This window comes from Pteropus alecto, unplaced genomic scaffold, assembly GCF_000325575.1.
Source record: "Pteropus alecto unplaced genomic scaffold, ASM32557v1 scaffold607, whole genome shotgun sequence".
Lineage (NCBI taxonomy): Eukaryota > Metazoa > Chordata > Mammalia > Chiroptera > Pteropodidae > Pteropus > Pteropus alecto.
Window position 1 is genome coordinate 67,135 of NW_006440644.1, and position 16,423 is coordinate 83,557.

Here is a 16,423-nt window from a genome sequence, read left to right on the forward strand (position 1 = left end):
TCCAACATTTTCTGTAATACTGGCTTGGTGGTGATGAGCTCCTTTAGCTTTCTCTTGTCTGGGAAGCTCTTTATCTGTCCTTTGACTCTGAATGATAGCTTTGCTGGGTAGAGTAATCTTGATTGTAGATCCTGGATTTTCATCATGTTGAATATTTTGTGCCAAACCCTTCTGTCCTGCAAAGTTTCTTTTGAGAAATCAGCTACCAGTCTTATGGACTCTCCTTTGTAGGTAACTAACTGCTTTTCTCTTGCTGCTTTTAAGATTTTCTCTTTGTATTAAACCTTTGGCATTTTAATTATGATGTGTCTTTGTGTGGGACTCTTTGGGTTCATCTTGTTTGGGATATCCAACCTTCCTGGGCTTGTATATCTGTTTCCTTCACCAGGTTAGGGAAACTTTCCATCATGATTTCTTCAAATAGTTTTTCAACTTCTTGCTCTCTTCTCCATTTGGTATTCTTATGATGTGAGTATTGTTATGTTTGATGCTGTCCCATAAACTCCTTAAATTATCTTTACTTTTTTTGATTTTTTTTTTCCCGTTGCTGTTCTGATTGGGTGTTCTCTGCTACCCCATCTTCTATATCAGTGATTTGATCCTCCTCCTCATCCGTTCTGTTGATTCCCTCTAATGTACTCTACATCTCAGATATTATATTCTTCATTTCTGACTGGTTCCCTTTTATAATTTCCATCTCCATTTTCATGTTTTCTATCTTGTTAAAGTTCTCACTGAGTTCATCTATTCTTATTGAGCATCTGTATAACCAGTGATTTGAACTCTGCATCTGTTGGATTGCTTGACTCCGCTTTCTTTTAGATTTTTTTTCTGGAGCCCTGGTCTGTTCTTTTATGTGAGACATGTATCTTTGTCTCCCCATTTTGGCTGCCTTTCTGTGTCTGTCTCTATGTAGTAGGTAAAGGTCCTAAGTCTCCTGGTCTTAGCCATGTAGCTTTGTGGAGCTCAGTGGCACAGTCCTGAGGGGGTTCAGCCTCAGGCTAAGTATAGCCCCAAGTCTGTGCCCCTCCAGAGCCATTTGGTAAGAGTCAGCAAGCGATCCACAGATGTCTGCCACTTGAGCTATGCTTGTAGTTGCTTCAACAGGTCATGCCAGAAACCGATTTTAGCTGCGGCCAGTGTGGAGCTTTGGGCTACTCAGCAAGGGGCACAGGGCATGCCGAGAACCCCACTGGAGGTGGTTGTGCGGGGCCACAAGTGGGAGGGGCGGAATTTCAGAGAGTCATCTGGGTGGAGCAACCTCTGTTATCTAGTTTGATGATGTTAGCTATGATGGTGCCTGCATCTGCACACTGGGAGTGGGGAGGGCTCCACCAAGGATTAGTGGATACTGCCAGCACTTCTGCCCAGGAGAAGGCCGCCTTTCCAGCCCTCACCATGAAGCCCTACAACTCAGTGTCCCCACTGTATGTCCCTGGCTCTCCATCCCCACAGCAGCTGCCCCAGTGCTGCAGCTCAAGGCAAGTGAGTCCATTACGACGAAATTCCATTCGCGGTGACGGACCATTTAAGAGGAACATCTGTACCTGCCAGCGGTAGCTGCTGTAGATTCTGTCTTGCTCAATCTGTGTGGGACCGGGCAGCCTCTAGTCTGCTCCTTCCTATCATTCCAAAGTGATTTCTTATTTCTCTTCCTAGTTGTAGGGCCTCTGTTCATCCAGACCCTGGGTGACTCTGCTTGCTGTTTGCTCTGTGATTTCAGCACAATTTTAGTGTGGTCACAAGAGGAAGTCTTCAGAGCCTCTACCCTCTACACTATCTTATCCAGACTCCTCTCTTTTTTCTTAACGTAGGTATTTAGTATTAGTATTTAGATCTATTAACATTTACTTAATATATTTAGGTGCTTTGATGTTGCATGTGTGTATATTTATGATTGTTTTATCTTAATGAATTGACTCCTTTATCATTATGTAATGACTTTTCTCTTGTTAAAGTTCATGGCTTAAACTCTTGTTTTGTCTGATGTAAGTATAACTACCCCTGCTCTCTTTTGATTTCCACTTGCATAGCATATCTTCTTTCATTTTCACTTTGAGACCATTTGTGTCTTTAAAGCTGCAATGAATCTCTTGTAGGCTCATGTAGTTAGGTCTTGTTTTTTTTATTCAGTCATTCTTTGCTTTTTGATTGGAGTATTTAGAGTACCTATTGATAGGTAAGTATGTACTAATGCCATTTTATTAGTTGTTTTGTGGCTGTTATATTTCCCTTGTTCCTTTCTTCCTTTCTTGCTGCCTCCCTTGGTGATTTCATGATTTTCTGTAATGGTATGCTTTGATTCCTATTTTTCTGTGTGTGTGAATTTACTGTAGATTTTTGCTTTGTGGTTACTATGAGACTTACATAAAACACCTTTTAAGACATAACAGTCTGTTTTACATGGGTGAAAACTCTAACTTTTTACTCCATCCCCTTTTCTGGTTTTGATGTCACAATTTGCCTCTTATATTGTATATTCACTAACAAGTTATAGTTATTTGTAATACTCTTGTCCTTTAATCTTTATAATAAAATGATTAAGAGTACCATATTACAGTATTAGAATATTCTGAATTTGATTATATACTTATCTTGACCAGTGTGTTGTAGGGTTTCACATTAGTGATTAGCATCCTTTCATTTCAGCTTAAAGAATGCCTTTTAGCATTTTTATAAAGCGGGTTTAGTGGTAATGAACTCTCAACTTTTGTTTGTCTGGGAAAGTTGTCTTCATTTCTAAAGGATGACTTTTCCCAGGTAGAGTATTTTTCATTGGCAGATTTTTTTTTTTTTTTTTTCATCATTTTGACTATATCATCCCACTATCCTTGCTTGTAAGGTTTCTGCTGAGAAATCTGATAGCCTTCCCTGGTAAGTTACAAGCTTTTTTTCTCTTGCTGCTTTTAATATTGTCTTTGTCTTTGAATTTTGACAGTTTTATTATAATATCTGTTGCAGAGGATTTCTTAAGTTGATTTTGTTTGATGAGCTTCATAAATTCATATATCTAAATCTCTCCCAAGATTTGGGAAGTTCTCAGCCATTATTTCTTTCTTTCTTTTTTTCCCCATTATTTCTGTAAATAAGCTTTCTGCCCCTTTTCCATCCTATCTCCTTCTGGAACTCCAGTAATTTTCAAATTAGCCATATACCATTTCTTTCTTTCTTTTTTCTTTGTACTCATCTAACTGGATAACTTCAAAGTTCCTGTCTTCTAACTCACAGATTTTTTTTCTTCTCATTGATCAGATATTAATGCTATTTCATTTCACTCATTGTATTTTTTCATTTCACTCATTGTATTTTTTCAGCTCCAGAATTTCCGTTTGGTTCTTTTTTATGATTTTTCTTGTTTTGTTAAATTTCTAATTTTGTTATTGTATTGCTTTTTCTAATTTTGTTGATTTTTTTTCTCTGGGTTTTTTTGTAGCTTATTGAATTTCCCAAAAACAGCTATTTTGAATTCTTTGAGTAAATCACAGTTCTCCACATCTTTGGGATGAGTTACCGTAAGATTATTGTGATACTTTGGTGATGTTATGCTTGATTTTTCATGTTCCTTGCACTTTTGCATTGCTTTCTTTGCATTTGGAGTTGCAGTCACTTCCTCCAGTCTTTATTAACTGCCTTTGGGAGAGAAATACCTTCCATCAGGCCTGTTAGGAATTCTGAGGCATTCTCAGGCTGTCTGTGGATATATCTGCTTCATGCTTGCTGTTCTCTTTTATACAGACTTCAGAAATTTGTATAAATTCTCTTGATTCTCTAGCCCCAAGTTAGGTGCTAACCAGACCCCCTCATGTTTTCCCCAAGGTGGCACTAAAGCTCAAGTTTTGTTGTCTTTCTAGCTCAAGATTTGGGCTAGCTTTCTGTGGGTTCTTACGAGCCATTGAGCAAAACTTGCTCTTGCTGCTACTGTCAGGAATGTACCCTGGGAGCTGGCCACGGGGAGGAGTTATGTGTGTGGGTGAGGTACACAGAGCACTGGGGGTGCCCTTAAGCCATTTGGGGAGATCTGTGGATGAGGTGTTCTGGGTGGCTCATGGGTATACTTCTTGTTGCAGTAAGTACAAACTGTGTCCCTTAACTGCCCTCTGAGAGCATTGTTGCTGCTGTTCCAGCCTCTACCCTCCCCCAGTCATGAGTTCACACTTCAGTACTCTGGATGGGGTGAGAGAGAAATTAGCCTTTTTGGTAGCATCCTAGATAGCTGGGGAAGCTGGGTACATACTCACTTGCCTGCACATTCCTTCGCAGGAGAAATCATGAGTCTAGAAGATCTTTCTCTTGGCCTTAAGCTGCACTGCCTTGGGGGAGGGGTGATGTGTGTAAAGTCAGCCTGTTCCTCTTACTCTCTTTGGTGTGTCCAAACTTGTAGTTTTTTGCTCCCTTGATGTTCTGGAACTTCTCTCCTGGAACTTTTCTGTCCATGAGTGATTGCTTAGACATTTTTTTCCCAGTGGTTCCCAGGCTGTGGCCAAGAGGGCCCAGTCCTTGGACCAAGCCAGGGTCAAAGTCTATATGCCTATCACCTGATGCATGTGTGGGCGAGACTTATCCTGGGTCATTTGGTGGTTGGTGCTGGATAGAAAAGCTCTCACAAAGGCACTTTTGTTCATGGATGGATGCCAAATCGTTGTTGTGGGAGGGACACCAATGAGGGGCATCTTATTCAGCCATGATGTTGACGTCACTCGTACTTTATTGTTACACCTCCTTGTGTCAAGTCAGGTTTGGAACTAAAGCTGATCATGAGATCTATTCAGTTTTGACTGAAAATGGTTCCATTATTTTATTGCAGCCTTCTGTTCAGTCACTTACCTTTTATGATTTTTTGACTAAAATAATATTGATGTGGACATTTTCACAAACAGCAAGAATAGCACTCTGTAAAAAAAGAACAGGTGAAATAAAAGAAAAGAAAGGCTGCTATGGAAATACTAAAGGTTCAGGAGAATTAATGGGATTTTCTCATATTTCACATTTGGAAAAAGGTTTAATTCTAATTTTTTCTATCCTGTTGAAGAAAAAGTTCATGTTGCCTTTTTATTGTGGATGATTGCTATATCAAAAGTATTTGCTTGACAAGTATTGAATACAGTGGACAAATTGAGAAAAAGGGTATTTTTACTTGTTGTCTTTTATGTGTTGAAATTCTTATTTACTGAAGAATCAAATAGGAGTAACACAGACCTACACAGACCTAGTTCCTCAGTAGTTTCCTAGATGTGGCCATTTTCCTCATCTGTACTGATTAGTGGCCCTTCCCATATAAAAAGATCATATTATTTATATATGCCACGTAATTTACTATTTGAGTAGATATATACTCTGAAGAGAAGGATGTTAGATTTCTAGAAGTCCCAAGAATCTAGTGATTAGTAAGAATTTTTAAATTGCAGGAGCAATACTCGCACACAAAAAAGCTCAAGAAAACAGATTCTTTTGAAAAGGAGGAATGAGTGCATTTAGCTAATGTTGTTATAAATATCTGTACCTTTTGTTATAATTCTGAAGCTATGATATCTTCTGTTTTTAATATTTGAAAGAAGTAATCATTTCTATAACTAGGCAGTACAATTAAAGTAGAATTTTAAAACTGAAGACGGTTTAGTCAGATAGGTGTCTCTCTTTTGAAGCCAGTAAGATAATGGTAGGTAAGAAGAGTTCTCACTTAAATTGAAACATTTTGCTTTTGGCTGTTAACTCTGAGTCTTTATTAATCTTAGGTATAATTTGTGAGTGGCTCATTCATAAGACTTTGCCTGTAATTAACGTTTTAAAATAATTTTAACATTTTTTAGTGATTAGTTGATAGAAGTTCTCACATGTAATTTTTTTATTAAAATTATTGGGGTAACATTGGTTAATAAAATCAGATAGATTTCAAGTGTATAGTTCAATAATACTTCATATATATTGCATTGTATGTTCACTACCCAAAGTTAAATTTCCTTCTCTCACCAAATATTTGACGCCCTTTACCCCCATTTACCTCCCCGCTGTCCCTTCCCTTTGGTAACCACCAATCCACGCTGTCCTTGTTCATGAGTCTCTGTTTGTTTGTTATGTTTGTTTGTTGCTTTCAGTTTCGTATCCCACATATGAGCAAAATCGTATGGTTCTCAACTTTTTCTGTCTGACATATTTCACTGAGCATGATAATCTCAAGATCCATCCATGTTGTCACACATAGCAATATTTCATCTTTTCTGATGGCTGAGTAATATTCCATTGTATATATGTACCACAGCTTCTTTATCCAGTCATCTATTGAAGGACACTTCAGCTGTTTCCATGTTTTGGCCACAGTGAATAATGCTGCTATGAATATCGGGGTGCATATATCTTTGTGGGTGAATGCTTTCAAATTTTGGGGGTAGATACCCAGTAGAGAGATTGCTGGGTCATATGGAAGCTCTATTCTTAGTATTTTTGAGGAAACTCCACACTGTTTTCCATAGTGGCTGTACCAATTTGCAGTCCCACCAGCAGTGCATGAGGGTTTCTTTTTCCCCACAGCCTCTCCAACACTTGTTATTACTTGTCCTGTTGATGATAGCCATTCTGACAGGTATGAGGTAGTACCTCATTGTGGTTTTGATTTGCATTTCCCTAATGGCTAGTGAAATTGAGCATCTTTCTATATGTCTTTTGATCATTTGTATGTCTCCTCAGGAGAAGTGTCTGTTCAGGTCCTCTGCCCATTTTTTAATTGGATTGTTTGTTTTTTTATTGTCGAGTTGTATGAGTTCTTTGTATATGTTGTATTAGGCCCTTATAGGCCCTTTCAGATGGGTGCCTCTTTCTCTCGTTGATAGTCTCACATATAACTTTTAAACTTGGCTCTTTGATAATTGAGCTGCATTCTGTTATTGGATCTGGTAAACTGTTTACAGGTTGTAAAAATGGAAGCTATATAGTCAAAACATATCCCTCCCACTCCTAACTTTTATTCAGTTGCCGTTTCCAGAGACAACTAATGTTACTTACTTATTATTGTCACTTAGAGTTAGAATTTGGACTTTGTTTTATTGAGGAATGATTTTCAAAGTGCAAAGTATATTAAAATTGAGTTTTTACACACTTGTTTGAAAACAGTTGAGGTTAAAGAACATAATTAACATGTTACAATTTTGGGAGTATAAATTTTAAAAATTTAAACAGTGATATAGAGAAACAGCAGAAATCAATCTAGAATGTCTTTTTGTCTATGCCATATATAGTCCCTCATATAGGTCTGTACCATCAGTTACTGTTGTGGCTAGATCCGATTAGAAACTAAGCAATATATGGCTGATGCCTGGTATTAGTGACACAATTGAAGTACTTCTCTATTTGTGGTATTTAAAAAGGTTACATGTAAGAAACTTCTGGTATTTTTCAGAATATATCAGTTACAAGATGTTTAACAAGAAAGTTTTGAAGAATTATTTTTAATATCTTGCATACGATATAGTTTTTTGTCTGAAAACTTAGTCTTGGGTTGGTGGTTGATATATGGAGAATGTACCTATGTTGACAGTCAGAGGAAAGTGCCAGGAAAAAAATATATCCATCTTAGATACATTTGCCATTTTGTTGGCCTGGCATTTTCCTGCCAGGGAACCTCTTTTTTTCTTGGGGAAGGAAAAAGATTGAACTCAGTATATTGTAGAGCAGTTTTTATGCACTGTTTTCTCACCAGTCTTGTTTTGTTTTCTGTAGATGTAATTTCTTTTTAGTGATATGGATCTTTTAATTTAGGATTGGATGTAAATATTTCTTCTCAGGCTTTCTGCACAGGATCACTAATAATTTATGTCAGTCTGTTGTTGTGCTGCTCATTATGGGAGCCTCTTGCCACATGTGACTTTAAAATGAAAATTAATTAATTTTAAGTGCTTAATAGCCATGTGTGGTTAGTGGCTACTGCATTGGGCAGTGAAAGTAGAATATCTCCATCATTGCAGAAAGGTCTGTTGTATAGTTTTGGCTTTAGCTTGTATAATTCAGGATTGGTAACTTGGGCTGCTGAAAATTACCCCAACCCCTACCCTCAAATCACTTCCTAATTTGCAAAGTTTTGTGTTTTTATAAAAACTCAGTAACTTAATCTGAAATTTACTTAGATATTAACTATGATTTCACCTTTGATATTTTTTAAAAGAAATTTCTTTAGTTATATTGGTGACCATATTTCTGTTGATTTTTTCTTACTAGGACATGTATTATGAAAAATATACTTTGTTCCATTTGTCTCATGAAGGACAAAAATGTGTCATTTTGTGGTCCCTTGTGATTTTAGGAAGCAAGAGCCTACTATGAGCAGACTGGAGTTGGTCTTCTGCCTGTTGTTCTGTTCAATGGAATGCCCTTGGAAAAGGAGCAGCTGGATCCTGATGAGTTGGAAACCATCACAATGCACAAAATTCTGGAGACCACAACCTTCTTCCAAAGAGCGGTATACTTGGTGAGTGGTATTTGAAGGTTGATTTTGAAAGAGAATGATTTGCTTACATTTTTGTATTCTCTGTAGTAGGCAATAAGAACATTTTCATTACCCTCTAAATAAACTCAAAACCCAGTGGTGGTCACTCTCCATTTTCCCCTACTCTGCCCTATGGCAACCACCAATCTGTTTCTCTCTCTATGTGTTTGCTCGTTTTGGACATTTTATGTAAATAGATTCATACAATATGTGGTCTTTTGTGACTGATTTCTTTCATTTAGTGTAATGTATTCAAGGTTTTTATCCTTGCTGGAGTGCATGTAAGTACACACTCCTTTTTATGTCCAAATAATAGTCCCTTAAATGGATATAACATATTTTGTTTATCCATTCATCAGTTGATGCATATTTGGGTTGTTTCCACTTTTTGGCTACTATGAATAATTGTGTATGGGTTGTCTTAGGTATATATCTAGTAGTGGAATTGCATGCTTATTTTAACAATTCGAGGACCTATCAGACTATTTTCTTTTTTTTTTTTAGGCGAGGCAACCCTTGGTTGACCTCACAGATTGCAAGGACCTTGTCAGCTTACAATCCCTTATTTTTTTATTTTTTTACACGTACAGTACCTGGTCTTCCTAGGTGTTCTCCCATCCAAGTACTAACCAGGCCCGACCCTGCTTAGCTTCTGAGATCAGACAGGATCAGGTTTATTCAGGGTAGCATGGCCATAGACTATCAGACTATTTTCCAAAGCAGCTGCACCATTAAACATTCCTACCAGTGGTGTATCCGGGTTCTACTTTCTCCACATTCTAGCCAACACTTGGTATTGTCTGTCTCTTTAAGTATAGCCTGGCTGGTGTGAGTGTTAACTGTGGTTTCGATTTGCTTTACTCAAACCTGAATGATATTGAATTTATTCACCATTTATATCTTCTTTGGAAAAATGTCTATTTAAATTATTTGCCCATGTTTAATTGTGTATTTGTTATTTTTGAGCTGTAAGAGTTGTTTATTTGTTTTGGATACTAATCACTTATTATATATTTTCAAATATTTTCTCTCACTTTATAATTTGTCTTCTCACTATTTGGTGGTATCCTTTAAAGCTCAAATGTTTTTAATTTTGATTAAATCTAATTTACTTTTTTTTTTTCTTTTGTTGCTTGTGCTATTTGTATCATATGTAAGAAACGATTGCTTAATCCTACGTCACAAAGATTTATACCTGTGTTTTCTTCCAGGCATTTTATAGTTTTTTCTCTTAGCATTTAGTTCTTTGATCCATTTTCAGTTAACTTTTATATATGGTGTGAAGTAGGAGTTCACCTTTTTTTCCAAATCCAATTTGACATGAAACCAGGTATCTTTTGGGATGATTAGTTGTCCCAGTACCATTTATTGAAAAGAATAGTCTTTCCCCATTAAAATGTTATGGCACTTTTATAAAAAAAAAAAAAAAATTGCCTTTTAACATATAGATTTATTTTTGGATTGTCTTGTTTTCCATTGACCAATATATCTTTTCTTATGTAAATACCTCATAGTCTTAATTAGTGTCGTAATCAAATGTGAATTTTCCAACTTTGGGCTGGCCTGCCTGCCTGCCTGCCTTCCTTCCTTCGAAAAACCGTCGTTGGGATTTTGATAGGAATTACATACAATCTGTAGATCAATTTGGGCTGTATTGATATATCTTTGATACCTTTTAAAAATGTTGAATCTTCCAACCCATGAACACAGGATGTTTCCATTTATTTTGGTCTTGTTACTTTCTTTCAACTATGTTTTGTTATTTTCAATGGCAGAGTCTTATACTTTTTTCCTGAAATTTATTCTTTAGTATTATATTCTTTTTTATGCTATTGTAAATGAAATATTTTTTAAATTTAATTTTTGGATAGTTTATTGGTAATGAATAGAAATACAATTGATTTTGTATATTGATCTTACATGTTGTAACTTATTAGCTCTAATAGTATTTTGTGGATTCTTTAAATGCTTTATATATAGAAAATGTCAACTTGCGACTACGTCATCTTCGAAGAGAGAGTTTTGATTCTTCCTTTTTAATCTGATGCTTTTTACGTCTTTTTATTTCTTTTCTTGCTTATTGCTTACCTTCTAATACAATGCTGAATAGAAGTAATGTTGAGTGAACATTCTTGTTTTGTTCCTGATCTTAGGGAGGAAAGCTTTCAATCTTTCACCAGTAAGTATGTATCAGCTGTTGGTTTTTTGCAGATTCCTTTTATCAGTTTATGAAAGTTTCCTTCTATTCTTAGTTTGTTGAATGTTTTTTATCATCAGTGTGTGTTGGATTTTGTCAAATACCTTTTTAGTGTTTATTGAGATGATCGTATGGTTTTTCTTCTTTACCTATTAATATGGTATATTATGTTGTTTGGTTTTATATGTTGGATTCCTGGGCTAAACCCCACTTTGTTATGGTGTATAATCCTTTTTATATAACATTTATGTAGTTAAATTTTTTATATCGACTTAATTTCAATAATATAGAAAAATTTCGCTCTTCAGTAGCTCTGTTTAGCTCCTCCTTTATGTTGTTATTGTCATACAAATTATATCTTTCCACATTATATGCCTATCTGCATCAATTTATAATTATGGCCTTTATAGGTACCTTTTAAGTGAGAAAAATAAGAGTTACAAACAAAAATATATATTTATACTTTCTATATTTACCTATGTGGTACCTTTACTTGTGCTCTTAATTTTTTGTGTGGATTTGAGTTATTGTCTTGTGTCTTTTCATTTTAGCCTGATTGATACCCCTTAGTATTTGTTATAGGTTAGGCCTGGCAGGGAAAAATTCTCTGTTTTTGTTTATCTGGGAATGTGTTCATTTACCCTTTATTTTTTAATGAAAATTTGTCTGCATATGGAATATCTTCGTTGACAGTTATTTTCTTTCAGCACTTTGTATATGTAATTCTATTGCCTTTTCATCTCTATGATTTCTTTTGAGAAATCAGCTGTTAATCTGATTGAGGATCGGTACTTTTGACACTTCATAATTATGTCTACGTGTGGAACTCTATGGGTTTTTCCTACTTGGAGTACATTACATTTATTATTTATTATTTTTTTATTTTACAAAAAACTGTAGTGGACGTTTGAGCAGCGCAGGGGTTAAGGGTGCTAACCCCGCTCCCTTAGTGGTCAATAACCTGCATATAACTTTTGACTCCCCAAAATTTACCTACTGATAGCCTATTTTTGACTAGAAGCCTTACCGAGAACATAAAGAGTTGGTTAACATATATTTTGTATGTTGTATATATTATATACTCTTATAATAAAGCTAGAGAAAAAAATGTTAAGAAAATCATAAGGAGTCTACAACCATGCCACCCTGAACAAGCCTGATCCCGTCTGATCTCGGAAGCTAAGCAGGGTCGGGCCTGGTTAGTACTTGGATGGGAAACCACCTAGGAAGACCAGGTGGTGTAGGTGTTAAAAAAAAAAAAAAAAGGAAAGAAAATCATAAGGAAGAGAGAATATATTTATTGAAAAAAAATTCACATATAAGTGGACCTGTATAGTTCAAACCCATGTTGTTCAAGGGTCAATTGTACATATATTTCTGTAATATGAGAGGTACAAAAGGGAAGAATAAATGATGAATTGTTTCTCCTTTCACCAGCATAATTGTGACTCTGGAAATGTAGGGTTACTTGGATACCTGAGATTGAAAAAAGCTTGGGGTGATTTTTATTACAAAGTATATTAATTGCTGGAGAGAATGCATTTGCCTTTCTTCTTTAGAGAGAAACCAACAATAAGCACATCTCAGAATGGATTTCTGTTTTTGTTAACTACAATATGTAGAGCTTACTTATTTTTGGGGAAGCACAGAGGTATGTGGAGAGATCAAATAAAGTTGGATTTGCATTTCAAATTCACTTCTCATTAACTCTGTGATTTTCAGTTAGTTATTTAACTTTTCTGTGCCACAGATTCCTCATCTTTAAACTGGATGGCAATAACATGTGCTTCACATTGTTGAAAGTTAGTGATACTGTGCATGATGTGCCAAGCTATGCTTGGCAATGACAAGGACATAAATCATGGTAACGTGTTTTTAGCTGTTACCTATACATAAAAAGGTATTATATATATAAAAAAAAGGTATTATAAAGTTAATAATTTTTTAGTTTCTAATTATCAGTCGGATTTGTTTAACACTCATCCTGTCCCCACCTTTTTTTTCTGTAGGGCGAACTGTCCCATGATCAAGATGTGGTAGAGTATATCATGAATCAGCCAAATGTTGTTCCACGAATCAATTCTAGGATTTTAACAGCTGAGCGAGAATACCTGGATTTAACAGCAACCAGTAAGGAGCATTTCAGGAGCAGCTGTGGGCTGTTTTTGATTTGTCTTTCAGAATCTTTGCATTTAGTAGATTGTAATGTTCAGAAGATAACCCAAGATTTTGACCCGATTTTATATTTGAACTCATTGCACCTTGAATTCATAATACAAGCTTCTAAATTCATAGGAGTTTCCTCCAAAAGAAGAGAAATTCTTCCTGGATAAACACTTGTGAACTTTAAAAAATATTCAGTGACTTTTAAATAAAAAAATAGGCATTAGATGATAAAAAGGACCTGTATTGTTGACTTTCTTAGTTATAAAACTCTTTAAGCATCTGTCTTTTCTTCATCCTCATTCTGGAATCAGTCAGCAATGTCAACAAATATCTTAGTTTTATTCTGAGAGCATGAGAATGCCTTTCTAAAAAATAAAGCTTCATTGAGGAATAATGTCATGCCATAAAACTAAATCTTTTAAAGTGTACAGTTTTAAAAGTGTATGATATTTTTACGTATTTTCAAAGTTGTATGATCACTACCACTATCTAATTTAGAACATCATCACCCCAAAAAGAAATGTGTACCCATTAGTAGTCATTTTCCATTTCCCCCTTCCATTCTCCAGGAACCACTAACCTAGTTTCTGTTTCTATGGATTTTTCTATTCTGGATATTTCATGTAATGGAAAGTTTTTGTGTCTGGCTTCTTTCACTTAGCATAATGTTTTTCAGGTTTATCCATGTTGTAGCCTGTTTCAGTACTTCAATCCTTTTTATGGCTGGCTTATTAATACATTGCATAGATATTCTACACTTTGCTTATCTATTTCTCAGTTGATGGATGTTCGGGTAGTTTCCCCAAGAATACCTTTTAAGAGGTAGATATGTTAGATCCAGGTACAATTTGTTCCTTTTGCCTTCCAGTATGATTCTGCAGGCCATTTTAGGAAACAGCTGGAAATAAAGTAGAGCTATTATCACTTGCCCAGGAAAATCTCATGGGGGAGAAAAGATAATGTGTACTGGTGAAGTCAAAACCAGGTGTATTTGTTGTTGTAGTTATGAATAATGGATATATAGATCTATTTATGGTTGTTACTTTATGACACCTACCTCTAATCTTAACTGGAAACTGAATTCTTTTTCTTTTAGGCAGAGGAAAATGCACAGATATGCTTTTATTTGAAAAAGAAAGCAGTCAGAATGTGAGCTACATTGTTTCTTCACAGCTAGGTTTTAACTTTTCACCTGAAGTTTTAATAGAGCAAGGCAAACAGTATTATGAGTCTTTGTCTTGAGTTTTTGTTGTTTTTATTCTTTTGATTTTAGGATTTGTTTATTTATTTTTTTAAATTAAATTTACTTGGTTGCTTTTGGTTAGTAAAATTATATAGGTTTCGAGTTACAATTCAGCAACATATCATATGTATATTGCATTGTGTGTTCAGTACCCAGAGTTAAATTTCCTTCTGTCACAATATATTTGACCCCTTTACCCTTATCTACCTTCTCCCACCCTCCTTTCCCTCTGGTAGCCACTAAACTGTTGTCTTTGTCCATGAGTCTCTGTTTGCTTGTCTTATTCGTTTGCTGCTTTCAGTTTTATATTCCACATATGAGTGAAATTATATGGTTCTCAACTTTTTCTGTCTGACATTTCGTTTAGCATGGTAATCTCAAGATCCATCCATCTATCCCAAATGGCAGTATTTCATCTTTTCTTATAGCCAAGTAATATTCCATTGTATATATGTACCACATTTATTTATCCAATCATCTCTTGAAGGACACTTTGGTTGTTTCCATGTCTTGGCCACCATGAATAATACTGCTATGAATGTCAAGGTGCATATATCTTTGTGGATAAATGCTTTCAAATTTTTTGGGTAGATAGCCAGGAAAGGGATTGCTGGGTTATATGGAAGCTCTAAGTTTTTTCCCAGCTTTATAGAAATATAATAGATAATTAGTTTACATTGTACAATTAAATGAGTTTTTTTCAGTTATAGTTGGCATACAATATATATTAGTTTCACCTGTATAGCATAGTGATTAGAGATCTATATATCTCACAAAGTGATCATCCCACTAAATCTAGTACCCTTCTTCCCCTTACATATTTATTACAACATTATTAACTACACTTTATATCTCCATGTCTATTTTGTAACTATCCATTTGTACTTCTTAATCTGTTTGCCCTTTACCATTGCCCTTAACCCCCTCCCATCTGGTAGCCCTCAAAATATTCTCTGTATCTATGAGTTTATTTCTGTTTTTGTTGTTATTATTTATTTTGTTCTTCAGATTCCACATGTACATGAAAGCATGCAATATTCACCTTTCTCTATCTGACTCATTTTATTTAGCACAATACTCTCTAGGTCCATCAAGGCAATATCTTTTTCCATCCCCTTCCCTTTAGTCTGTGTGTGTCTTTTAATCTGAAGTGAGTCTCTTGTAGGCAGCATATGCAGGGGTCTTGTTTTCTTATCCATTCAGCCACTCTATCTTTTGGTCAGAGCACTTAATTCTTTTCCATTTGAGGTACTCATTGATAGGAATGTAGTTATTACCATTCTTTATTCCTGTTTTTGATACATGTTTTTTTTTCTTAAAGAAGTCCCTCCAACATTTTCTATAACACTGGCTTGGCGATGATAAAGTCCTTTTGATTATTTTTGTCTGGGAAGTGCTTTATCTGTCCTTTGACTCTAAATGATAGCTTTGCTGGTTAAAGTATTCTTGGTTGTAGATCCTTGATTTTCATCATGTTGAATATTTAGTGCTAAGCCCTTCTGTCCTGCATAGTTTCTTTTGAGAAATCAGCTGCCGGTCTTGTGGGAGCTCCCTTATAGGTAACTAACTGCTTTTCTCTTGCTGCTTTTAAGATTCTCTCTTTGTATTTATTAACTTTTGGCATTTTAATTATGATGTGTCTTTGTGTGAGCCTCTCTGGGTTCATCTTGTTTGGGATTCTTTGAGCTTCCTGGGGTTTTATGTCTATTTCCTTTACCAGGTGAGGGAAGTTGTCCATCATTATTTCTTCAAATAGCTCTTCAACTTCTTGTTTTCTTTCTGGTACCCCTATGACATGGTATTTTCACCTTTAATTGTGTCCCATAGGCTCCTTAAATTATTATTGTAGTCTCGGCTTCTTTTTTTCTTGCCATTCTGATTGAGTGTCCTTGGCTTCCCTGTCCTTTATATTAGTGGTTTGATTCTCTTCATCATCTATGCTGTTGATTCCCTTTAATATACTCTCTATCTCAAATAATGTGTTCTTTATTTCCAACTGGTTCCCTTTTATAGTTTCCATTTCCATTTTTATGTTTTTCATCTCTTTGTTAAAGTTCTCACTGAGTTCATCTACAGTTCCCCTAAGTTCATTGAGCATCTTTATAACCACTATTTTGAACTCTGCATCTGTTAGATTGCTTGACTCCATTATTCCTGGATCTCTGTTCTGTTCTCTCATATGGTTTCTGCTTCTTTGTCTTCCCATTTTGACTGCCTTTCTGTGTCTGTTTCTATAAACTAAGCAAAGTTCCTAAGTCTATTGGTCTTATTAGCATGGCTTTGTGTAGTAGATGTCCAGTGGCACCGTCCTGAGAAGGGTTCATCTGCAGGCCAAGTTTAGCCC

The 16,423-nt window shown here is 35.6% G+C and overlaps 1 protein-coding gene and 2 pseudogenes across 3 annotated transcripts in view; 2 read left to right on the plus strand and 1 right to left on the minus strand.

The window, feature by feature from the left end:
* Positions 1 to 16,423, plus strand: part of UGGT1 (UDP-glucose glycoprotein glucosyltransferase 1) — a 117,809-nt gene that overhangs the window by 47,626 nt on the left and 53,760 nt on the right. For all 3 annotated transcript variants that reach the window (XM_025050896.1, XM_006917733.3, XM_025050897.1), the window contains exons 18-19: positions 8,291 to 8,455; positions 12,680 to 12,800. In XM_025050896.1, the coding sequence (XP_024906664.1) occupies positions 8,291 to 8,455; positions 12,680 to 12,800 (286 nt within the window). The remainder of the gene's footprint in view (positions 1 to 8,290; positions 8,456 to 12,679; positions 12,801 to 16,423) is intronic.
* Positions 9,055 to 9,173, minus strand: LOC112484594 (annotated as a pseudogene).
* On the plus strand, positions 11,799 to 11,917 carry LOC112484592 (annotated as a pseudogene).